Raw genomic sequence first — 25,692 nt, 5'->3', positions numbered from 1 at the left:
TTATTCTGCAATTGCATGTAAGTCTACCTCTAGAATCCAAAAGAGCATATGAATCTGCAATTTTGATATATATTGTCAAACTGACCTCCACAGGGGTTGTATCAGTTCTGTAATTATCTATTGCTGTATAACAAACCACCCCCAAATTTAGTGCCTCAAAACAACAACAATCATTTATTTTGCTCACAGAATCTGTAACATGCGCAGGACTCAGTGAGACTAGCTCATCTTTGTTCCATTTTGTTTCAGCTGGGGCGGCTCAACTTTGGGCTGTAGGATTCACTTTTAAGAGGCTCATTCATGTGGCTGGCAAGTTGGTGCTGGCTGTCAGCTGTGAGCTCAACCAGGGGCCTCAGGTTCTCTCCATACGGGCCTCTCCACAGGCTGCTTGGGCTTCCTCACGGCATGGTAGCTGGACCCCAAATGCAAAACTCCCAAGAGAACCAGCTTTCATCATCCAGCCTCAAGAGTCACATAGCTTCACTAAAAAAAGAGGTGATATATGTATATGTATAACTGATTCACTTTGCTGTACAGCAGAAACTAACACAACATTGTAAATCAACTAGACTCCAATAAAAATTAAAAAAAAAAAAAGAGAGAGAGTCACATAGCTTCAGTTCCACCACAGTCACAGGCCTGCCCAGATCCAAGGGGAAGGAACACACTCCCACATCTCTTGACAGAAAGAGTATTTAAATCATAGTATATGAGGAGCCTATGGAATGGGAGAAATTGTGCCACTTTCAGGAAATACAATCTGCTACTGTCTACCCTCTGAATGTAAACATTCACATCCCTCCCACATGCAAAATACACTCATCTTCCTCAAGACCCCCATGTTTCATCCCGTTAGAGCGTCAGTGTGAAGTCCAGGATCTTGTCACCTATATCAGGTCCACATGAAAATGAGGATCTTTAAGCACAGTTCCTCAGGTACAGTTCCTTGAAAGCTTTCTCCCTATTTTTCCTTCTGTGAGCTAAAGAAATAGTTATCTGGCTCCACCCTCTATCCTTCACAAACTCGAAGTGGTGGGAAAGGCATAGAAATAACCACTAAGACACTCCCATTCAAGTACACAGCAATTCATAGCAATTCTAAAATGTAGCTGAGCTGGGCACATGTTGAGAGATGTGAATGACAAATAGTTTTCTTTTCAAGCTCAGTAATTCCTGGCTCCTCTATATTTATTTTTTAGACTTTTTAAAAAATTGAAATATTGTTTATGTACAATATTATATGTTACAGGTACAGAGTACAGTGATTCACAAATTTAAAGGTTATACTCCATTTATAGTTATTATAAAATACTGGCTATATTCCCTGTGTTGTATACCCTTGTAGCTTATTTTATACATAATAGATTGTACCTCTTAATCCCCTACCAATTGTATTGCCCCTCTCCGCTTCCCTCTCCCCACTAGTTTGTTCTCTGTATCTGCAAGTCGGCTTTTTTTGTTTTATTCACTAGTTTGTTGTGTTTTTTAGATTACACGTGTAAGTGATATCATACAGTATTTGTCTTTCTCTGACTTATGTCATTTAGCATAATGCCCTCCAAGTTCATCCATGTTGCTGCAAATGGCAAAATTTCATTCCTTTTTATGACTGAGTAGTATTTTGTTGTATATATATATATATGTATATATATATACATATATATATATACACACACACACCACATCTTTATCCATTCATCTGTTGATGGACACTGAGGTTGCTTCCATATCTTGGTAATTGTAAATGCCACTCTGATCATTGGGGAGCATGTATCTTTTCAAATTAGTGTTTTAGATTTTTTTGGATATATACCCAGGAGTGGAATTGCCAGGTCATGTGGTCGTTCTATTTTTAGTTTTTTGAGAGAGCTCCATACTGTTCTCCACAGTGGCTGCACCAATTTACATTCCCACCAACACTGCATGAGGGTTCCCTTTTCTCCACATCCTTGCCAAAATAGTTATTTGTGTTCTTTTTGATGGCAGCCATTCTGACAAGTGTGAGGTGATATCTCATTGTGGTTTTGATTTGCATTTCACTGATGATTGGCAATGTTGAGCATATTTTCATGTCTGGTTCCTGTATATTTAAGTTCTTTTTTTATCTTCTTTTTCCTCTAGCATTTTACTTTAGGCAGCCAGAAGCTGCCAGTTGGCACTTTTAATCTTCTACCTGTAAATCTCCTTAAGTAAATCATTGAGTCCATTAAGTATATTTCCTATTTTCCTTGTTACTGAAGGTGACAGTGTTGACCAAAATTCCTTCTTCAAGCTTCCCCTTTCCTCCAGCTCATAGTAAGATTTTCCTTATTATCTTTTAAGCCCTGTGAAAGGTCCCATAGGCCTCCACTAACTCTCCTTGAGGCCGTTATGTTTCTACTAATAATCTTTTCCTTTCCATCTTCTGCCCTTTGTTCAACTGGCTCTGCTGCAAAGCCGATGCCACATGTTCTATGTTTGTTTTGGTAGCACATCACTTCCAGGTAACAAAATCTGTATCAGTTATTTATCTATCGCTGCATAATAAACCACCTCAAAACTTGGGGGATTAAAACAGCAACTATCATTGATTTTGCTCACAAATCTGTAATCTGGGCATAACTTAGTGGGGACAGCTTGCCTCTGATCTACATGGCATCAGCTGGGAGGGCTTTGACTGTGGTCTACTTTCAAGATGGCTCACTCACATGGCTGGCAAGTTGGTACTGGCTCTCAGCTGAGAGCTCAGCCAGGTCTGTGGGCCTTGGTTCCTCTCCATGTAGGTTTCTCCATGAGCTGTTTGGATTTGTGTGTGTGTGTGTGTGTGTGTGTCTGTGGCAAGGTGGCTGGATTTAGACCAAGCATCATGAGAGAATGAAGTGGAAGTCTTACTGCCTCTTATGACCTGTCTTGAAAGTCACATAGTTTCACTTCTACCGGTCACAAGCTTACACAGATTCAATGGAGGGAACACTGACCTCGATGTCTCTTGATGGGATGAATGTCAAAGTCATTGTATAGAAAGCATTTTGGATGGCAGATATTTGGTCATTTTTCTGGAAATGCAATCTGCCACACACTCACATTAGCAATGTAAGAGAGTGTCTGTTTTCCCAAAGCTTTGCCAAGAAAGTATGTTATCAAGCTTGTGGAAAATATCAACCCCATAGGAAATACAAAGCTTGGTGATAAAATGTCAAGCTTTCTCTAGTTTTAATTTAAATTTCCTCTTCTTATGAGTACAGATAAACATTTTTCCTGTGTTTAAGATGCATTTGAATTTTCTTTCCTGTGAATTGTCTTTTTATGTTGTTTTTCAATTGGACTCCTAATCTCTTACCTGATTTAGAGGAGTGTTTTATTATTATTATAAAGACTACTATTATTATTAGAAAGATTACCCCACTACAATTTGAGTAGCAAAAATATTTTTCCAAATTTGACATGTCTTTTCACTTTGCGTACAGTTTTCTTTTCTCATACAGATTTTTGGGTATTTTTAAAGAGTTGAACCCATCAATTTTTTCTTTTATGGCTTCTGGATTCTCAGTTGTAATTAGAAAGTCTTTACTCAGTGAACGCTATAAAGGAATTCCCCCATTTTATTCTTGTGTAACTTCTATGGCTTAATTTTTCACATTTAAATATTTGATCAATTTGAAGACTATTCTGATGTAAAGTATGGGGTATGGATTCAACTTTACCTTTTTCCAGGTGGCTCCACAGAAATACCATCAATTATTGAATAAACCATCTTTTCACCACTGGTTTGAGATGGACCTATATTATATGCTAAATTCCTATTTGTTCAACAGATATTTATTCAGTGCTTCCTACATGCCAACTATAGTGCTTGAGATATACTAGTGAACAAGAGACTAAAATTCTCTTCCTTTATGAAACTCTAGCAGAGGAAGTAGAAGATAAACGTGATAACTAGGTAAATTACATAGTGTGTTAGCAGATAAAAGAAGAGTAGAGGAAGAGGGTTTGAGAATGTCGAGGTGCGGCAGTTGCAATTTTATATAAGGTGGTCAGGAAAGATATAATTGAAGAGGTGACAATGGAGAAAAGACTTGAAAAGTTAACAGTGCAAAGGCAAGAGTGTGTGTGGCATGATCAAGGAAGATGAGGCCAGGGTAGCTAGAGTGGAATGAGCAAGGGGGAGAAGTAAACAATGAAGTCAGAGAGGTAACAGGTCCAGATTCTGTAGGACTGTTTAGGCCATCATAAGGACTTTGGATTTTACTCTGAGTGAAGCGGGAGCCATGCATTTTGAGAAAAGGACTGACGGTCTGATCTACCATTACCCTGCTATTTCCTGGACTACATCTTTTTTTTTTTTTAACATCTTTATTGGAGTATAATTGCTTTACAATGGTGTGTTAGTTTCTGCTTTATAACAAAGTGAATCAGCTATACACATACATATATCCCCGTATCTCCTCCCTCTTGCGTCTCCCTCCCACGCTCCCTATCCCACCCCTCTAGGTGGTCACAAAGCACTGAGCTGATCTCCCTGTGCTATGCGGCTGCTTCCCACTAGCTATCTATTTTACATTTGGTAGTGTGTATATGTCCATGCCACTCTCTCACTTCGTCCTAGCTTACCCTTCCCCCTCCCCGTGTCCTCAAGTCCATTCTCCACGTGGGCTACATTTTTTGAAGTCATCTTTTTTCTTCCTTTGTCTTTACCCCTCTCACTAATCTCTACTGTTTCCCAGAGCAAAGCACTCAAGTCCACCTATTTTTCTCCATCTTCTAATTTTAAGGTATTACTTTCTATCATCTAGAATACTGCAATAGCTTCCTAAGGGATCTCTCCCCTTTCCTTTCTTGCCTTTCACAAATGAACTTACTATCTAGCACGCACCAGGGTGATGTCTAAAGTAGAATTCAGTTACTTATTATGTTACTACCTTGCTTAAATGTACTCAAAGGCTTTCCACTGCACTTAGAATAAAAAGTGAACTTCTTATCATGGTCATAAAGCCCTGTATACGTAGCCCCTGCATACTTCTCCAAGCTTATTCCAAGTCCCCCTCTCCGTCCACTCCAACAACAGAGGCCTTCTTTTGATTTCTCAAATATACCCATAGTTTTTGTACATGATGTTTAGCACATGCTTAAAATGCTCTTTTCCACTGACTTTTTTTTCCCCAAATCTGCTTTTTTATTGACCTCAGAAGCTGTCATCAAGCTTCATTATATCCAATTTAGTTTTCTCTGGTACACTGTTTATAATTTTTAAAAAAATTTAAAATAAATTTTATTTATTTATGGCTGCGTTGGGTCCTCGTTGCAGCACGCAGTCTTTCTCTAGCTGCAACAAGCAGAGGCTACTCTTTGTTGCGGTGCACGGGCTTCTCACTGCGGTGGCTTCTCTCATTGCAGAGCATGGGCTCTAGGCACGCAGACTTCAGTAGTTGTGGCACGTGGGCTCAGTAGTTGTGGCTCGCAGGCTCTAGAGTGCAGGCTCAGTAGTTGTGGCGCATGGGCTTAGTTGCTCTGCAGCATGTGGGATCTTCCTGGACCAGGGCTCGAAACCCTGTCCCCTGCATCGGCAGGCGGATTCTTAACGCTTGTGCCACCAGGGAAGCCCTAAAATATTTTTGAACAGGTGTATTTATACGGTTCAAAAAAGGTCTCACATTCCTGGTACAACTGACCTGGTCCCCACCTCCATTCCCACAGATAATCGCTATTATCAGTATTTTATGTATTCTTCTAGAGTTTCTTCGTGTAAATATAAGTAGATACAAATTTCTTATTCTTTCCAGTGCCCTGGTGTCCAGATATAGAGCAGTTCAACTGGGTTGCAACCTGTGAACAGATGTTGCTATGAGGTTGTAGAGATGGTCTACTCACTTTTTATAACTCCTATATTCTCCTTCACATCCCACCTTAAATTTCGCTTCCCCAGAAAGTTCTTCCCTGATTCCCTAATGCATATTCACAATGCCTTATTCTTATTATGTATAATAAACATCTCAATTTGCAATTCCTTAGTATATGTGCTGAATGTCTGTCTCTGCTAAACAACTTGGGTTTAGGACCATGTCTGTTTTGCTCACTGATGTAGTTCTGATGCCCAATTTCTGGCACATAGCAACTGCTCAAAAAATACTTGTTGAATGAATGAATCATCTTTCTTCTGAACAAAGTAAATGGTTCTGGAAAATTAAAGCAAACTCCTCTGGCTAGAATGCCAAGAAGCAGATACGCTACCTTAGTTCTCAATGTCTTTCTATCCCTGTCTGTGGGGAGCCTTATAATTAAGAGTAAACTGAATGAATCTATTCCTTGCAACCCAAAGCACTGATGTACCAAATAAATGCTAAAGCTCGGCAGACGGTCTCCTTATGGTCCCTGCTCTTGCTCAAGTTCTATTTCCTGTCTTCTCTCATGTCCAAATACTACCTGATATCAGCACAAATTCAAACTCTCTTTTCCTCATGAAGTCTTTCCTCGCCCCTCCATTCTTCTTTTGCCTTTTCTTTTTTTTTTAATTTATTTTTATTTTTTTGGCTGCATCAGGTCTTAGTTGTGGTGCGCAGGCTCTTCATTGCGGCATGCGGGCTTCTCTCTAGTTACAGCGTGCAGGCTCCTCTCTAGTTGTGGCGTGCAGGTTTTCTTCCTCTAGTTGTGGCACGTGTGGTCCAGGGCACAGGGGCTCTGTAGTTTGCAGTACGTGGGCTCTCTAGTTGAGGCGCCCGGGGGTTCAGTAACTGTGGTGTGCGGGCTTCACTGCCCTGCGGCATGTGGTATCTTAGTTCCCTGACCAGGGATTGAACCTGCGCCCCATGCATTGGAAGGCGGATTCTTTACCACTGGACCACCAGGGAAGTCCTGGCCCCCTCCAGTCTTATTTATTTATTTATGGCTGCTTTGGGTCTTCATTGCTGCGCACGGGCTTTCTCTAGTTGCGGCGAGCGGGGACTACTCTTCGTTGCGGTGTGTGGGCTTCTCATTGCAGTGGCTTCTCTTGTTGGGGAGCACAGGCTCTAGGCGTGTGGGCTTCAGTAGTTGTGGCACGTGGGCTCAGTAGTTGTGGCTCGTGGGCTCTAGAGCACAGGCTCAGTCGTTGTGGCCCATGGGCTTAGCTGCTCCGCAGCATGTGGGATCTTCCCGGACCAGGGCTCGAACCCATGTCCCCTGAACTGGCAGGCGGATTCTCAACCACTGAGCCACCAGGGAAGCCCCCGCCACTCCAGTCTTAATTGGACTTCTCTCCTCTCTGAGCACCTGCTGTATTTGTTGTCTTTGACATTCAGAGAAGAACCTAACATTACACTTTTCTGAATATTAATTGTGTGATGTAGGCTTTAAAAAATCTCCTCCAATGAGTTTGCTACCTGTGGATAATGATTATCTCATAACAACATGGAACAACAGAAGTCCTCCTTTCTGAAGCAATCGAGACTGGTATCTGGTATGTACCAGCTGGTTAAAGTGGAGATCCATAAACAATATCTCAAAGATTTAAACATTTAAATTTAAAATATATAAGTGTACATTTATTCCCTTATCTTTTGATATGAGAATGATTTTAATGATTGAGTGTCCATATCCAAAATGTATCACTTCCTGTTTCATTAAATCAGAACAAGCAAATGACTCTTAGGAAATAATACTGGTATAGAACCCTCTGAGATTTTTAGGATTTTCCTTCAATGTTTTACAGTTTTGCTCACACCTAATTTGACAGCAATATTTTAAAAGGTGACTGGTATTTACTGAGTCTTTCCAAAGCATTCAACTAGTTTTCATAGAAACAACTTATCATATTTATACCTCATAGAGGTTTACATCATACTTAATCAAATTGTAACAACTGGTTTAAACAGGTTTTGGAAGAGATACAACAGATTCTTGATAAATATTAACTTGTGGCAGCAGATGTTCTCAGGTACATTAATAGTTCTGTTACCTTCAAGCAGTCACAGTGACTTGGGCATCATTCATTGTTTGCAGACAGAGTGGCAAATGTCGTTTGAATTCTAGTGAGCTATTTAAGGGAAGGGTGATTAAAACACAGTCTATGGCTTCTTGTGTTACCTTTACAACATCTAGCTCAGACATGAGTCCATGATCTGGTAAAAATGCTGAAGGAGAGAAGAGCTATAAAGGGGCATGTAAGGAGAGTGGGAAACATCCCGTAGAGATCAGCATCTGTCACAAGAGTCTCAAGTGCTCTGGATTTTGGGGGCTTAGTACTTCTGAAAATTGAAAAATAAAAGTGCCCGCATTCTGAGAACTATAACAGCATTTCAGAGGAGAGTAAAACTGAACTTACCTGAGACCGCTGTACCTGTGATCCAACATTCATTTCCTTCTCCATGTTTCCCTCCTGGGAAAGTACAGCATTCTGAGAAGGCATTACTGGGAAAAAGAGAAAAGAAGAATCTTGTCAACGTATGACATTAAGGCTGAACCTAAATCTTGGACCTTTTGTTTTGGATTAGGATGGCAAATGGTTTAGAGAGAAGCCCTCTAAGACATAAGCCTAAAGGCTGGGTGACTTAACAGTGACATTCTTGTTCCTCTATCACATTGAGGAACATAATGCAGGACTTTCTCTCCTCTGTAGTATAACTCCACTTGTTGTGACATATGGGAAGCTCAAAGGTGCTCACTGGTTTTCAGCCCTAGCTACACACTTGGGGAATTTTAAAACGATGCCAGTGCTTAGCCCCTATTCCCAGAGATTTGGATTTAATGGTCTAGGGTGATCCTGGGCAACAGCATTTTAAATTCTGAAGTCTCCAAGTGATTCTAAGTGGGAAATGAGAACCACTGAGATGAGGTGATGCACAGAACATATGTTAAGGGCCTATTCTTACCCTTTAAGGGGATAAACTCATCCCTAACCTCAAACTCCAGACATCTCCTCTACTCTCTTTAAGATGACCCTTCTAATATAGAAATGAGATTTCACTCTTTTCATTTTTCAGAATGTTCGCTTTCCTTTTTGAGTACCTGGATTCAGTCCTCCACCAGGATGACTACACCTCTTTGCAGTTCTTAAGTTGTAATGTCCCCAAAGCCTTGTTCACTTCTAGCATGACAGTCAGGAGATACACCAGTACTAGCAGCTTCAGTATCCTTGTCAGTCCCTGAAGGCTGATTTGCCCCAGTGCCTTATAGGAAACAGCCACTCCCAGGTATTAAAGGTGCCTCAACTCATGAGAGGGTCAGGAGCCAGTGGATATCCATGAGAATGACTTCTGCTTCCCAGGAGCAGCCACTCTCAGAATCTTGCCTTGTTCATGCAGAGTTGAGATGCAGAGGTTCCTGAAAGTGGCTATTAAATTCGTTTTTCTCCCTAAAGGCATCAATCCTTCATGTGCAGACTTCACTATGATATTCAAATTTGCCTCCTGGTTGAGCAGTTTCAGGTTGAGCAACTGTAATGAGATGCACCAGAGTCAGCAGAAGAAATCCAGCAGTGTCAGTCACCTAGGGACCTAGGGAGTCTATAAAGAGACATACAAACTATTCATTCATAAAGATAGAGCACCGTAGGATGTGGAATTCTTTAAAACAAGCAAAAAGCATTTTTAGAATTTCCCAGATTACAAAGAGCAGAGATGTACAGATGCATCAACTACAACAAACTTAGCCTCAGTCCTCTCCCACCTTCTTCTCAGAACAGAAAACATGTGGTCCTTGACCAGAGGAAGACTTTCAGATAGAGTTTTCTCCTCAGAAAGAAGAAAAAACAGGTGTTTCACCAATACCAACAACAGGGTGAAATGTACTGACCTGCTAATAATCAGGAGAGAATACATTTGTTCTCTGCTCACAAAAGTTGACCTGAAAAACTTTTCTCAAAAACTATTGACAGGGGCTTCCCTGGTGGCGCAGTGGTTGAGAGTCCGCCTGCCGATGCAGGGGACACGGGTTCGTGCCCCGGTCCGGGAAGATTCCACATGCCACGGAGCAGCTGGGCCCGTGAGCCATGGCCGCTGCGTCCGGAGCCTGTGCTCCACAACAGGAGGGGCCACAACAGTGAGAGGTCCGCGTACCGCAAAGAAAAAAAAAAAAAAAAAAAAAAAAAACCTATTGACAGAAATGAAGAATGAAGTCATTTCTGAGAAGAAAAAGAGAAAACTGCAGTTCCAATGGAGTACCCCTGTTAGATAAGGAAGCCATTCAAGCCAAGACATGGCACAATTATAACATTTTACAACCAGTTGACTAAGAGGCAGAACTTTCAAGAGTAATTTAAAAGCACTTTAAGAACCAGGTCCTTGTTTCACCAAGCAAAAGCTCTAAAAAGGTCCTATGGTCTGAAGAGTCAGGTAGAATCTACAAGGATGTCCTGAGGTTTCAAACCCAATCACCTGAAAACCATTTATTCACAACAATGAAAACAGCACTAACCATGTTAGTGGACAGGGTTTCTCCTTTATATGTGTGAACCCAAGGCAATGAGGAACATTTCAAATATATTATACATTGTATACAAATATAGCTAGTTTGAGAATACTTTTTTAAAAAATATTTATTTACTTCTTTATTTGGTTGCACTGTCTTAGTTGTGGCAGGTGGACTTCTTAGTTGCAGTTCATGGGCTCCTTAGTTGTGGCATGCGAACTCTAAGTTGCGGCATGCATATGGGATCTAGTTCCCTGACCAGGGATTGAACCCCTGCCCCCTGCATTCGGAGCGCAGAGTCTCAACCACTGTGCCACCAGGGAAGTCCCCTGAGAATACTTTTTACGGCATCTGATGGGACTAGGGTTCCTTAAAATACACCTTTGGAAATGCTGCTTTAGTTCTCAGTTCCTTGGTTTAATGAAGGATTCTGAGTTTAATGAATTCTTGGCTTAATGAAGCTCTAATCACAGAGCTAAGTGAAAGAGCTGGTTCTAGAACACTTAGGTCTTCTGATTCAGCCCTGGGCTCTTTCTAGTATACACTAAAGTCCTTTTTGCTATTTGTTTTCTCCCTTTTCCTTTAAAAAAAATCTGATCCTTTTCTTTTCATAATTTCCCTTTTAATTCCTATATTGGAAAGAACAAAAAAAGAGAACCACTCCTGACCTACAAACTGTGCAATTTCTCATACAACAAACGGGCGGAGCTTTCCAGAGAGAGAGACTGCAGAATTGCCAGTCTTTTTCAAACAAGTAACCATGATGGCTGGGAAAGTAACAAATTGAGAACAAAATGGTTCTCAATCTGGGCTGTGCATTAGACTCTGCCCAGATTTAAAATGACACTACAGATGCATATATATAGGGCCAGATGCATATATATATATATATATATATATATATATATATATATATGGCAAGGCTCTACCCAAGAGCTACTAAATCAGAATCTGTTGAGAAGAATTCTGGCATCCACATATTTTTTAAATGCCCCACAAGTGATTCTGATGCAAGCAAGAACTCAGAACAACTATCAGAGCCTTTCGTTTCCTTCACACCCTCAATCCCAATGATTCTCACCATCATTCTACTTCAGTCACGCACTTCTAGGACCGAACCACTTCTGAAATCTTTCTTACCTTACACAACACTAGACTGTGAATCGGGAGACCTAGGTTCTAGACTAGATGGGGAAGAAAATGAAGGCAGGAGTAGTGGTTTAATAGATGCAGGGAAAATAGACAAAAGAGCAGTGTTTATCAAAGTGTGGTCTGAAGATCACTTGAATCATGGTACTTGTTGAAAAGCAGACTCACTGGTCCTATCCTAGATCTCATGAAATAGCACCTCTGGAGATATTATTGGCCCAAGAATTTGCATTACAAAGTATTTCTTCCCTGGAATCAGTCCTCTCTCCAGCCTCCCTACAGGCACGAATCTAGCACCTATCTTCTCATTCCTAGATCTTCAACTTTATCTTTCACTTTTATTGACTCCTTCCTATCATCATTTAAAATCATTTAATGTCTCTCCCAACATTAAAATTTTTCACTGGCTTTTACACCCCTTTGCAACTACCATTCTTTCCTTATTCAAGGCTACAACTCTTCAAAGGGTTGTCGATACTTGTCTCTACTTCCTCATTACCCATTTATTTTTCAATTCTCTGTAATCTTGCTTCTGTTCTGCCATCAGCACTCCCCTGAAATTGCTATGGTCAAGAACACCAAACTCTCTTTTGTAGTTCATGCAATGGACCTCATTACTTCTTGCTTTCTTGAGCTCTGATGGTATCTGGTACTGCTGACAGCTGTGTCTTGCCTTACTTCAGTGGGCTATGTTCTAATCCCTTTTCCTCTGCCTACCATTCACATATTGTTGTTCCTTAGGATTTTCCAAAATCTACTCTCACTCTCTCCACACTTGAAGTGAAGGGACCTTGAAAAGATTTGAACCTGACTCTATCAGTCACTCACTTGAAATTCTTCAGCAGCTTCCTTACGCTGGAGTACAAAGCCATAAAGAAACCTACGACCTGCTTCCTGTTCCCTCTCAAGCCACTCTGCTGTTTGCTTTTGACGGTTCATACACAGCATCCTGCTTTTAGGTGTTTAAATGTGCCATGTGTGGGATCCACCCCCACCTCCTCCCCTAGCAATACCTACGCTTCCTTCAGGTCTCAGCTTAAATCAAGTAAGATTTTGACATCACGGACGAAGTGAGGCCCCCTTGTTCACACCTTCCTTCTTTAGGTAGCACTTTTTATTGTTGTAATTATTGTAGTTATTCATCTTTATTTATACCTCACTACTGTGTGATGTTAACCTCCATGAAGGCAGGAATCTGTTCTGTCTTGCTTAACTATTCTAATTTCAAGGCCCGGTATGTGATTCATAGTAGATATGTATAAAATATTTGCTAAATGAGTAAATGAAAGGGTTCTGGTGTTTGCTCTTCTATTTTTTATTTTTTAATTTTTTTTAATTTTTAACTTTTTTTTTTCGGTACGCGGTCCTCTCACTGTTGTGGTCTCTCCCGTTGCGGAGCACAGGCTCCGGACGACGCACAGGCTCAGCGGCCATGGCTCACGGGCCCAGCCGCTCTGCGGCATGTGGGATCTTCCCACACCGGGGCACGAACCCGTGTCCCCTGCATCGGCAGGCGGACTCTCAACCACTGCGCCACCAGGGAAGCCCTAATTTTTAACTTTTTTGCGGTACGCGGGCCTCCCACTGTTGTGGCCTCTCCCGTTGCGGTGCACAGGCTCCGGACGCGCAGGCTCAGTGGCCATGGCTCACGGGCCCAGCCGCTCCGCGGCATGTGGGATCTTCCCGGACTGGAGCATGAACCCGTGTCCCCTGCATCGGCAGGTGGACTCTCAACCACTGCGCCACTAGGGAAGCCCTATTTTTTTATTTTTTAACTTTCTATTTTGAACCAATTTTAGACTTACAGTAAAGCTGCAAAAGTAGTACACAGTTCTTAAATACCATTTACCCTACTTGTCCTAATATTAATATTTTACATAACCATGGCACAATGATCAATACCAGGAATTTAACAATATTATTAATTCAAATTATTCAAATTTCACCAGTTTTTCCACTAATATTTTCTGATCCAGGATCCCACATGGCATTTAGTTTTTATTTTTCCTGAGTCTCCTCCAATCTGTAACAGCTCCCCAGGTTTTCTTTCATGAGCTTGATACTTTTGAAGAGTACTAATGAATTATTTTGTAGAATGTCCCTCAATTTGGGTTTGTCTGATGTTTTCTCAGGGTTGGAATGAAGTTAAGATTTTTCGCAAGAATGACACAGAAGTGATGTTGTGTCTTTCTTAGTGCATAATATGAATGGGCTTATGATGTAGGTATGTCTTATGAATGATAACATTGACCATTATCACCTGGTTAAGGTCGTGTTTACCAGGTTTCACCACTGCAACAATTATTAATATGGTGTTTGCTTAATGGTGATTTCTCTATTTCCCTCTTTCCTACTAATTATTAATTGGAATTTTTCCAAAAGGAAAAGCTGTTCCTTGGCTCTAATTTATTTATATCTGCATGGATTTATGGATGTTTGTTTTATTCTATGAGTTAAAATACAAAACATTATTATTTTATTATACAAACTGTTCCAGCTGTGGCCATTAGGAGGCTCCTGTGTTATTCTGACCAGCTCAGCTATTTTGAACACTTCCTGGCACCATAAGATGTTCTAGGCTCTTGTATTTTCCCTGACCATCCCTGGAATCAGCCACTTCTCCAAAGAGCCCTGGTTCCATTTATTGGGAAAGTGTTTAGACACAAAAATCTGGGTACCAGGTGTGCTGCTTGCTACTGGTGTATCATTGCTTCTAGGCCCTCCAGGAGACTGAGCTACGAAGTATATATGTATGCATATCAACCATACATATACATACTTCTATTGTGTTTGTCTATATATTAAATACCATGAGTTCACACTGACACCTCTGATTCCAATCCGATACCCCAGGGCTCATTTTGGTCTTCTTCCTTTTCTCATTGGTAACTTCTTTCTTCAACAGTGAAAAATTGTTGGCTCTCATTATCTACAATATATTGACTTATTTGTTCAATTCTGGTATACACACAAAGTAGTTTCAGAATTACTAACTCATACCCTTGTGAGAAACACATTTACTAGCTTGATTACAGCATGTATGTAGAGTTCTCTTTGTCTTTAACCTTAGAGTATACAGTCAAGATAGTGGTTGCTAAAGTTACTTAGGTCAGCTTTTTCTTTGCCACTTCCTTCAGTGAGGTTATGTCATTCATTTGTACTACAGTTACGTTTATTTGTTAGTGTTTGTATTCATTCTCTTCTATTTTTACGGCCGTCCCCTGGTATCCCTGGGGGACTGGTTCCAGAATCCACTGCAGATACCAAAATCTGAGGATGCTCAAATGCTTTATACAATATGCTGTGTAGTATTTATACATAAACTATACATATCCTCCTGTATACTTTAAATCATCTCTAGATGACATTACTTATAATACCTAATATAGTATAAATGCTACATAAACAGTTGCCTGCACATGGCAAATTCAAGTTTTGCTATTTGGAACTTCCTGGAATTTTTTCCCCAAATATTTTCCATCTGCAGTTGGTTGAATATATAAATATGGAAGCCGAAAATACAAAGGGCTGAATGTAGTCTATTTACTCTCAGGTGGCTTCACCCATTGCTACGGTTTCATTGATCATCTTTTTTGACCTATATAACCACATACACTCTTACTGGACATCCCCACCTACCTCGTGGGTTTGTTGTGAGGCTTAAGGGATTAAATATTTGTGAATAGTTAGATCATATTAGCACTTAGTTAGCGGTATTTATATATTTTACATATTACTCTTACTCTATCATATTCCCTGTCTCAATGAATAGCGCTACCAAACCTGAAACCTGAGTGCCATTCCTGACCTCTCTTTCTTTCCCTTAGTCTCATTCCCCAAACGTCAAATCCTGGTAAATTTCCCTCCTTAAACACATAGTGAGTGTTCCATCTTCACTTCCACTACCTTTATTCAGGTATCATCTCTCACTTTGATTACTGCCACACCCATCTAACTGGTCCTTGACTTTAGTCCAACATTTTCTTTTTTTTTTTTTTTTTTTTTCTTTTTATAGTATGCGGGCCTCTCACCGCTGTGGCCTCTCCCGCCGCGGAGCACAGGCTCCGGACGCGCCCACTCAGCGGCCATGGCTCAGGGGCCCAGCCGCCCCGCGGCACGTGGGATCCTCCCAGACCGGGGCACGAACCCGCGTCCCCCGCATCGGCAGGCGGACTCTCAACCACTGCGCCACCAGGGAAGCCCTAGTCCAACATTTTCTTCACACTGCAGCCAGAGAGATATTTCTCCACACCTTTTCTCTACTGTGGAAACACCTTCACTTTATTTTCTGACAAATATTAAAATGAAAATTTTAGTAAATACAGAAAAGCAGAAAAAAAATCACCTATAATGTCATCACCCAGAGATAACCAATTACTTTTTCGGGATATAGCCTTTCAGGCTTTTCCTTCACAAACACACACACTCATGCACATTATAATATGGCATGTTATTTCTTTTTTGAAACCTGGATTTTAATTGATAATATTGTATACATCACTTCATGGTAGAAAACAAAAATCTAAATATTCATTAAAAAAATAGGCTCATAGCTATTTGTAATGAGGTGGATAGACCTAGAGTCTGTCATACAGAGTGAAGTAAGTCAGAAAGAGAAAGACAAATACCGTATGCTAACACGTATATATGGAATTTAAGGGAAAAAATGTCATGAAGAACATAGGGGTAAAACAGGAATAAAGACACAGACCTGCTTGAGAATGGACTTGAGGATATGGGGAGGGGGAAGGGTAAGCTGTGACAAAGCGAGAGAGAGGCATGGACATATATACACTACCAAACGTAAGGTAGATAGCTAGTGGGAAGCAGCGGCATAGCACAGGGAGATCAGCTAGGTGCTTTGTGACCGCCTGGAGGGGTGGGATAGGGAGGGTGGGAGGGAGGGAGACGCAAGAGGGAAGGGATATGGGAACAGATGTATATGTATAACTGATTCACTTTGTTATAAAGCAGAAACTAACACACCATTGTGAAGCAATTATACTCCAATAAAGTTGTAAAAAAAATAGTATATTCCATTGCATGCGATACCTAAAGTTTATTTAACAAGTTTATTATTAATAGACATTTAGGCCTCTCTCTCTCCTTCTTTCTCTGCTGTTACAGACAACAGCAAACATACAGTTTTGGCATAATTTTGCCTGACTATTTCCTTAGGATAAATTCCTAGCAGAGGAACTGCTGGGTAAAAAGGAAGGCAAAAGGTGTTCAGGAAGGTGTATCATTTTACATATTCAGCAATATATGATAGTGACCATTAGCCAGTGTTAGGTATTATTCTTTTTAAATCTAATACACAAATAGTATTTAACTGCTGCTTTAATATGCAATTCTTAGATAACATGTAAGGTAGGATTTTTAACTTTTATATTTTTTCTTTTATAAATTACCCTTTTGTGTCAATTGTCCACTTTTCTACCATATTGTCTTCTTCTTATTGATTTGTAAGAGTCCTTTATTACACAGTCTGCAATAAAGGATTAAATGAGCAGGTCTGAATGGTCCAAACTCTGCATATTCCAAGGAAAGGTTTGACTCTGGCCTGGCTCCTGGTGGATAACCTACAAGCCCCTGAAACATCCTGTCTGTTAAGAGTGTCTCTGTTTACCTGAGGTCTTGGGACAGGTCAAAAAGTTTATACTAACAATGGGATTTATGGTGGGAACCTTGGGCCATGTGGTATCAGCTTGCCCACTGGAGGAGCTGGAGACTGGAGGTCAGCAAAATGGATGGGCAGCCATGCTTATATGACCAACTTCCAATGAATACTCTGGACACCAAGGTTTGAATGAGCTTTTCTGGTTGGCAGTACTGCATACATATGGCCACACATCATTGCTCGGAGAATTAAGGACTACTTGCACAAGTCCATTGAGAGAGGACAACTGGAAGCTTGCACCTGGTCGCTCCTGGACCCTGCCTTACATGCTTTTTTTTCATTGCTGATTTTAATCTGCATCCTTTCACTGTAATACTCATCTTACTGGGAGTATAACAGTTTTGCTGAGTTCCGTGAGTACTTCTAGAACATCACTGAACCTGAGTATGGTTTGGGGACCTCTGAACACAGATAGTAACCAGTAACTCCCCTGTCATAACACAGATAACAAATATAGTCTTCACTTTATCATTTGTCTCTAATTTTTGCTGCTTTCTGAAAAGAGCTAATATTTTTAAATTTTACCTTATAAAACCTGGGGTTTTTTTTTCTCTGTACAGGTTCTAAGTGCGTGTGAGGGTTTTTGTTTTGTTTTGTTTTCCTTACACAGATTATACACGTTAACAAGGTTTTTTTTTTTTTTTTTTTTAACACATTCTACATAAAAACATGAGTATGCAAAACATGGGTGTACACAGAGTAAAATATGTGTGCCTTTCAACTTCTCTTCTACTCTACTTCCCTCCCTGGAGGTAACTCATTGTCAGTCACTTGGTTTGCATCCTTTTCTGTGTATTTATGAACATACATAATATAACCACATACATACTTAACATAACGCACACCATACTATATTCATTGTTCTGCAACATCCTTTATTCACTAAATGTCTTAGAGATCTTTCTTTGTGTGTTAACTTCACAATAAACTACATAATAAACTATCTTATTCTATTTTATAGCAGCACAATATTCCACTGTATGGGTCTGTCACAATATGTTTAACCATATCCAGAGTGAACATTTAAGCTGTACCTATTTCTCAAATTACAAACAATATTGTAATAAACATCTTTGTACATACTTCCCTGTGCACCTGTGCAAGTATTTCTGCAGGACAGATCTTAGAATAGAATTTCTGAACCACAGAGTGAGCTCATTTAACATCTTGGTAAATGTAGTCAAATTGCCACCCAAAATGCTTCCTCAACTGTACAACCGGTGCCCTTCACCCCTGCACTTTCCTCAACACTTTGTATCACCAATATTTTTATATTTTGCCAGTCCACTGGGTGAAAAATATCTGTCTTCATTTGCATTCTATGGTTACTTATGAAGTCAAGCACTTTTTTCATTGGTTTCCTGTATTTTCTATAAATTGTCTGTGCATATCCTTTGCCCACTTTTCTTTTTTCTCTTTTCTTTTTTCAACAAGTCTCTTTACATATTATAGACACTTTCTCTAACACATGTTGCAAATATTTTCTTCAAATCTCTAATTTTTAGCCCTTTGTTCTTTTCAAATACAAAAACTTTAAATTTTGATATCATTAAATTAATGAATTTTCCCCAGAGGGTTTTGTGTCCTGTTTGGGTGGTTTGGTAGGGCTACAGCATAAAGTGCAAGGGTGGAAGGCCAAGCAGTATGCAATATTAATGTCATAAAGGGCTTTGAGGGCACTGCTAAGAAACTAAAACATTATCCCGATGGCAGCAGGGAAGCATATAAAAGTTTTCAGCAATAGAATGACTTTCAACAAATTCTCCATTTAATAAGAGCACCTACTAAGTGCCATGGTCAACTCTGTCTCTTAGAAAATGGTAACTTTTGTACCTTTTACGTTTCCCACAATTCAAAATAACTAAAAGACACAGAAAGCTCATTATGCTAAAAGACACAATTAGGGGGATCTGCTCTGCCACATATTAAAATAAAATGGTATCAGTGCAGAAACTGTGAGGGCCGTGAAACAGTCTAGAAACAGATCCGAGTATACACACGCCTGTAGAATAGAATAAAAGCGTCATTTCAATTCAGTGGGAAAACAGATGATGGCAAGACCACCGGGGAAAAAGGCATATTCCTATCTAACACGTTATCACAAAATTAATATCCAGTAGGTTAAAATGTAAAAAAAAAAAAAAAAAAAGCTATGTAAAAAATCCTTTAAAAGTATTACAAGAAAATAAAGGTGAATGTTTTAATAATCTTGAGATGGGGAAAACTTTCCAAAAATGATACCCACCCACGCCTATACCAAAATAAATTGCATAAGATATTAGAGGAAAATAGGTTTGCAATCTTGGAATGCGGAGGCCTTCCTATCAAAGGGGCACAGGGTATCCAAGAAGTCTAAGGGCGCTGCTGGGGGGCTCCGAGTCGACCGGAGGGGCGGCGTCCGCGACCCGGGACCCCCGGGCTGCCGCCCGCCCTGCACCCTCGCCCGCGGGGGCCGCACTCACCCGCCTCCACAGACAAAGGGCGCCCAGGCCGGCTCCGCCCCCTGACGACGACACCGCCGCCGCCGCCGCCCGTCCGGACCCAGGCGGGAGAGGGTGATGAGGGCCCTGATGCCTGAGCCAATGACGCCCAATGTCGGGGCCCCTGGGGCTGGACCAGCCGCCGGCGCCAGCCGGGTTCTGACGAAAGCCTCCAAGCAATGGCGGCCGCGCCGCGCTGGCTTCGGCTCTGCGATACGCATGCGCCGGCGGCGCCCAGGGCCGACCGCTTCCCATATGCAGGGCTCGGAACTCCCACCCGCTTCCCCGGGTCTGCTTCTCACCAGGGACGCGCTGACCCCGGGGGCCCGGACCTCCCGCTCCCGGCACTCGCAGAACTGCGCCTTCCCAGAGGGCCGAGGACCCCTTATAGCCCCTGCCAATCAGAGGCTCCCGCGTGGGTCGCTGCTCGGTCCCCTAGGTGACCACACAAGCCGTCGCTCTCCTCAGTCCTGAAATACCGGCCCCCTCCCGAATTTTATATTGACGAAACTAAAAATACAATAATAATGATTGAATATATATAGTATATAATACAGGTCTACTGATGAGACTAGTGGAATTCTTTTAAGGGGAACATTTTGCTTAATTGGGATTCACCAAAATCGGTTGCAAATGTTCATCTGTTAATGCTAGCATTCAATGGGGAAAGGAGAGACTTTCAACAAATAGTGTTGGAACAACTGGATATGCACATGCAAAAGAATAAAATTGGACCCTAGCCTTACACCACATACAAAAAGTAATTCAGGGGCTTCCCTGGTGGCGCAGTTGTTGAAAGTCCGCCTGCCAATGCAGGGGACATGGGTTCGTGCCCCAGTCCGGGAAGATCCCACGTGCTGCGGACCGGCTAGGCCCGTGAGCCATGGCCGCTGAGCCTGTATGTCCGGAGCCTGTGCTCCGCAACGGGAGAGGCCACAACAGTGAGAGGCCCGCGGACGGCAAAAAAAAAAAAAAAAAAAAAAAAGATAACTTGTATCTCTAGTTTTCAAACCGTCTTCTGCAGACTTGCCAAAAAGTCAGCAGTCACACAAAGATACTCTTAGTTTTTTAAAATTCCTCTCTTTTTTTCCAGAGTTACTGAGATATAATTGACAAATAGAAGTTGTATATATTTAAGGTGCATAATGTGATATTTTGATATACATATACATTTTGAAATGATTACCACAATCAAGCTAACATATCCATCACCTCACATAGTTACCACTGTGTGCGCGCGCGCGTGTGTGTGTGTGTGTGTGTGTGTGTGTGTGTGTGTGTTGGGGGGAGGAGAATGTTTAAGATCTACTCTTAGCAAATTTCAAGTATAAAATACAGTATTGTTAATTGTAGTCACCATGCTGTACATTAGATCGCTAGAATTTTTTTCATCTGCCTAACTGAAACACAAGTCTCTTAAGTTTATAGTAATTTACTTCAAATTCTGAGGTAAGATAAGTATAAGAAGTTAAGAAATAACCCTTTTTCAGTGGTTTAAGTGTTTACTGTTCGATTGCAATTAAACCTCGGAAATCACTGCCGATACCCACCGTTATTGTTCTACTAAATAATATAGAACCTTCATATATACTAGACTAGAGTAAACCATACCATAGAACAAAACACTACCTGTATTAGAAAACACTATTTACCATTAGGGAAAAAATGAGGTAAATCTATATACTAAAGTGGAATAATCCTCAGGATATATCAAGTGAAAAGACCATGGTACAGAGCCATTCTTTAATTCTGTTTGTTTTCTTCTTTGTTATGCTTATATATGATATTTCCCTTTAAAACATGCCTCATAGTCTCAGTATCTTTGTGTTATACTCAAAAGTAGGGTAGCATGTCCTTCTCAGGCAGTGTTGCTTGGAAATCAGCACAGCTTGCTCTCTTGTACCTCTCCTCCCTTGTTCCAAACTGTTGCAAATACAGTGAATATTTGGTCCAGAACTGGGGACAGTAGAAAGAACACCAGCGCTGGAGTCAGTTCAGACCTGTGTCTGCCGCATAGCTGAAATCTTGAGCAAGTAAGTTACTTAATTTTTTTGATTCTAAATTTTCTCTTTTAGTATATGGCAATGAAAATATGTGTATCTCATATCTATTATGAGAACTAAAGGAGATAAAGCACATCAGCACTCAGCACAATGCTTCATAAATGACAACTATCATTAATTTAGTTCCTTGTCTAAGAGAGTCATTTAGATTTTTAGAAGCTCTGCTTTCGCAATTCTCCTTCAATAAGTACACTCTAACACCCGAGCTTCCCCTGATAAGCTACTCTGGAAAGTTAAGTAATTATAAGTGTCTTCCTGGTTCTTTTAGCACTTTTTAAGAAGGAAGGGGGGTGATATAGGAGTACAGGATTAAAAGCCACAAACAACTACCTATAAAATAAATAAGCAGCAGAGATATATCGTACAGCACAGGGAAATATAGACATTATTTTGTAATAACTTTAAATGGAGTATAATTTATAAAAATATTGAATCACTGAAAGCAATATACTATTAGTTGTACACTTAAAACTAATATACTATTGTAAATCAACTATAATTCACTAAAGAAAAAGTGAAAAAGAAAAGCAAAATTCCCTATTTCCGTTTCTCATGCCCAGAGAGTTCTTTAAAGAACAATGCTCTTTGTCCTTTTGATTTCAAAAGGGAGTTTACCTTTCTTTAGATGCTTTTTGTATGTTTATGATTAAATGTGTTACTGTACATTATAAGTTGAGTATTATTTATTATATAGAAGCCTGTCTAGCAAAGCAGCCACAATTGAAAACAGGTTAACAGTGTGGACTGAAAGCCAAAACCAGGGATAATGTCTATATTAGGCTCCCTTATTGATCTAAATTATATTGTAGGAATGTAGCCTTTTAAAGTAATCTTTTAAAGGTTTTTGTTTCTTTGTTTTCAGCTCCTTCAGTCTGACATGGCAGAAAAACCAATGCGTATGTCCACACAAATATCCGATGATGAAGATATAGTTGAGTATATCTTTCAAAGAGAATTCTCCTTTTTGTCCTTAACAGAATTGTGTAGCTTCAAAATATTGACTCAATAAACTGATATAGACCTAGATGGTAAAGGCTTATGTTTGTTATGTTTGGACATGAATTAACTTTTATACTGATTGGAGTTAAATATCAGTGATCGTTTAAATAACTGATGCATGTTTCTTGCATCTGCAGACATTTTTAGTAGTACAAAAGACTATTCCTATTTAACACCAAAGAATAACAAATGAAAATTCCAGAACCTCCCAGTAGGTGAGGAAAATATTGCTACTTTGATGCATATGTTTGTGGACCTTTAGATACTGATAATAAAAAACTTTTAAATGAAGTTATTTTAGGAAGTGGCTGGGTGGCTGCTTTTTTATTACTTTACTGAGTGGGAGATTGAACCAAGTTCCATTTTAAGACGTGTCTCTGTACTAGGGAAAACATAGTAATTCACATACAATTTTACCCTAAAAGAGAGAGTAGCATATCTGAATGGGTGAAAACTGAGTTTTAGAACTATTTTTGACCAAAATAGATACCTGAACAGATACATGAATATTGAGCTATGTTAAGTAGTGTTTGTTTATGACTTAATAACTAATGGCTCTCTTTTCGGTGTTTTCCTCCAATCATGCATGGTTTTCTGTATCTTCGTTTGAACCATCAAACGATCATATTTTTTCTCTTCTCTTTCTCAGTAACTTTTCTGAAGTGAATGGCTTATTCCACCTTTATTTTTCTATCAGCCACACTTTAAAAATCACATTTGATCTAACTTTCATCTTCGTTGCTTTTCTGAAACTATTACTGACCCTTTCAAGTCGGGTCCCCACAAGGGTTCTCCTGCCTGGGGTCACTCGTGCCAGTGGAGTGAGACTGAGTGCGGCTCAGAAGCAAAGGAAAGTTTAGTCTTTGATTAAAGAATGGAGAGGTGTGAGCTCGAGCTCTAAAGTGAACACTCTGCGGACAGGCTGTGGGCAGGCTGCTTCGTAGGGTTCCAGCCTGCGGAGGGAGGGGCAGAGTTCTCGTGGGTGCTCACGGCACCCCACCTCTATCTTGAGTTGAAGTGTTGCTCGCAGGGCTTCTCCACACGGTATGCCAAGTTGGGGTGTTGGGCCCAGCGGTTCTGTGCTGGGAACTTTAATCCGAGGTGTTAGGTGCAGGCCTCTGCACACGGCCCCCTGTAGGCAAGTGAAATGACTTAGCGTGAAAGAAAAGGTTAGACCTTATCTTATTGTTACTGACCCTTTTGATTCGGGCTCCAACAAGAGTCCTCCTGCCTGGTGTTATTGGAGCCAATAGAATGAGAGCCAGTTTGGTTCAGAAGCAAAGGAAAACTTTATTCTTTGATCAATGAATGGAGAGGTGTGAGCTCTCGCTCTAGAGTCCTCGCTCTCCTGAACAAGCTGTTGACGGGCTCGCTTTATAGGGTTCTTGTCAGCGGAGAGAGGGGCGGCGTTCTTGGAGGGTGACTGCAGTGCTGGGTGCAGCAGCATCTCTGCACACGGTTCACTGTCATCATCTTGAATTGAGGTGTCATGCACAGCGCTTCTCCATATGGAGCGCCAAGTTGGGGTGTCGAGTGCAGCAGTTCTTTTTGTTGTTGTTAATTAATTTATTTATTTTTGGCTGCGTTGGGTCTTGATTGCTGCACACAGGCTTTCTCTGAGTTGCAGCGAGCGGGGGCTACTCTTGGCATGTCGGCTCAGTAGTTGTGGCTTGTGGGCTCTAGAGCGCAGACTCAGTAGTTATGGCACATGGCCTTAGTTGCTCCACGGCATGTGGGATCTTCCCAGACCAGGGCTTAAACCCATGTTCCCCTGCATTGGCAAGTGGGTTCTTAACCACTGTGCCACCAGGGAAGTCCTGAGTGCAGTGGTTCTGAGCTGGGAACTCTAATCCCACACGTTAGGTGTAGGGGCTCTGAGCTTGGCCCCCTTAAGGCAAGTGAGATTAGACTAAGCACAAAAGAAGAGGTTAGACCGTATCCGATCACCTAGATTCCATCATATTTTCCCCAGGGACCCCAGTGGGCTTTGCTGGTGACAAAACTACTGTCAGAGTCCTATCTCAGTGACTAAACCACAGACTTATGCCCATCCCATATTACCTTTGGGCCCTCTGATGCATTAAATCACGGTGAATGCTCCTCTGTTTACATGACATTAAAATCATAAAATTTTAGAATAGGCGGATCCCAAAGGCCAATTAGTCGAACTTTAATCTGATATATAAATGCTTGCTACAAACCATTTAGCAAGTTGTCTTCCAAACTTTTTTTGAACCTTTACAACTGGCAACTTAATTTATTCTCCTTTTTGAAATTAAAAATAACATTATTAAAAGAAAATTTCAAACAATAGAAAGAGATAACAGGCCTCTCAACCTAGCTCTTTACAGGCAATAACTAATCTAATCTTTGGACAACTTTTCATATCAGCCCATACTGATCAACCTAATTCTTTTTAATAGCTCTGTTCTTTTTTTTTTTTTTTACATCTTTATGGGAGTATAATTGCTTTACAATGTTGTGTTAGTTTCTGCTGTACAACAAAGTGAATCAGCTATATGTATACGTATGTCCCCATATCCCCTCCTTCTTGCGGCTCCCTCTCACCCTCCCTATCCCACCCCTCTAGGTGGTCACAAAGCACGGAGCTGATTTCCCTGTGCTATGCAGCTGCTTCCCACTAGCTATCTATTTTACATTTGGTAGTGTATATATGTCCATGCCACTCTCTCACTTTATCCCAGTTTACCCTTCCCCCTCCCCGTGTCCTCAAGTCCATTCTCCACGTCTGCGTCTTTATTCCTGTCCTGCCCCTAGGTTCATCAGAACCTTTTTTTTAGATTCCATATGTATGTATTAGCATATGGTATTTATTTTTCTCTTTCTGACTTACTTCACTCTGTATGACATACTCTAGGTCTATCCACCTCATTACAAATAGCTCAATTTCATTTCTTTTTATGGCTGAGTAATATTCCATTGTATATATGTGTCACATCTT

General features: G+C 40.7%; 1 protein-coding gene and 1 long non-coding RNA gene across 3 annotated transcripts in view; one reads left to right on the top strand and one right to left on the bottom strand.

The window, feature by feature from the left end:
- Positions 1-25,692, top strand: part of SEPTIN14 (septin 14) — a gene marked incomplete at both ends in the record, with an annotated part of 572,766 nt that overhangs the window by 505,581 nt on the left and 41,493 nt on the right. Inside the window, one exon of one of the 2 annotated variants that reach the window (XM_079719630.1) lies at positions 22,600-22,662. The exons of the other annotated variant lie outside the window; for it this stretch is intronic. Within the exon in view, the coding sequence (XP_079575756.1) occupies positions 22,609-22,662 (54 nt within the window). Of the gene's footprint in view, positions 1-22,599; positions 22,663-25,692 lie in introns of those variants that run through there. 2 annotated transcript variants of the gene reach the window in all.
- LOC307063364 lies at positions 202-9,088 on the bottom strand. Its single transcript, XR_013811243.1, has 3 exons — positions 8,959-9,088; positions 8,276-8,361; positions 202-483 (listed from the first exon to the last, which is right to left on the bottom strand). It is a non-coding gene; the product is annotated as an uncharacterized lncRNA (long non-coding RNA).

The sequence above is a fragment of the Hyperoodon ampullatus genome (assembly GCF_949752795.1).
Source record: "Hyperoodon ampullatus genome assembly, chromosome: 14".
Classification (NCBI taxonomy): Eukaryota; Metazoa; Chordata; class Mammalia; order Artiodactyla; family Ziphiidae; genus Hyperoodon; species Hyperoodon ampullatus.
This window is presented reverse-complemented; position numbering and strand designations above follow the sequence as displayed.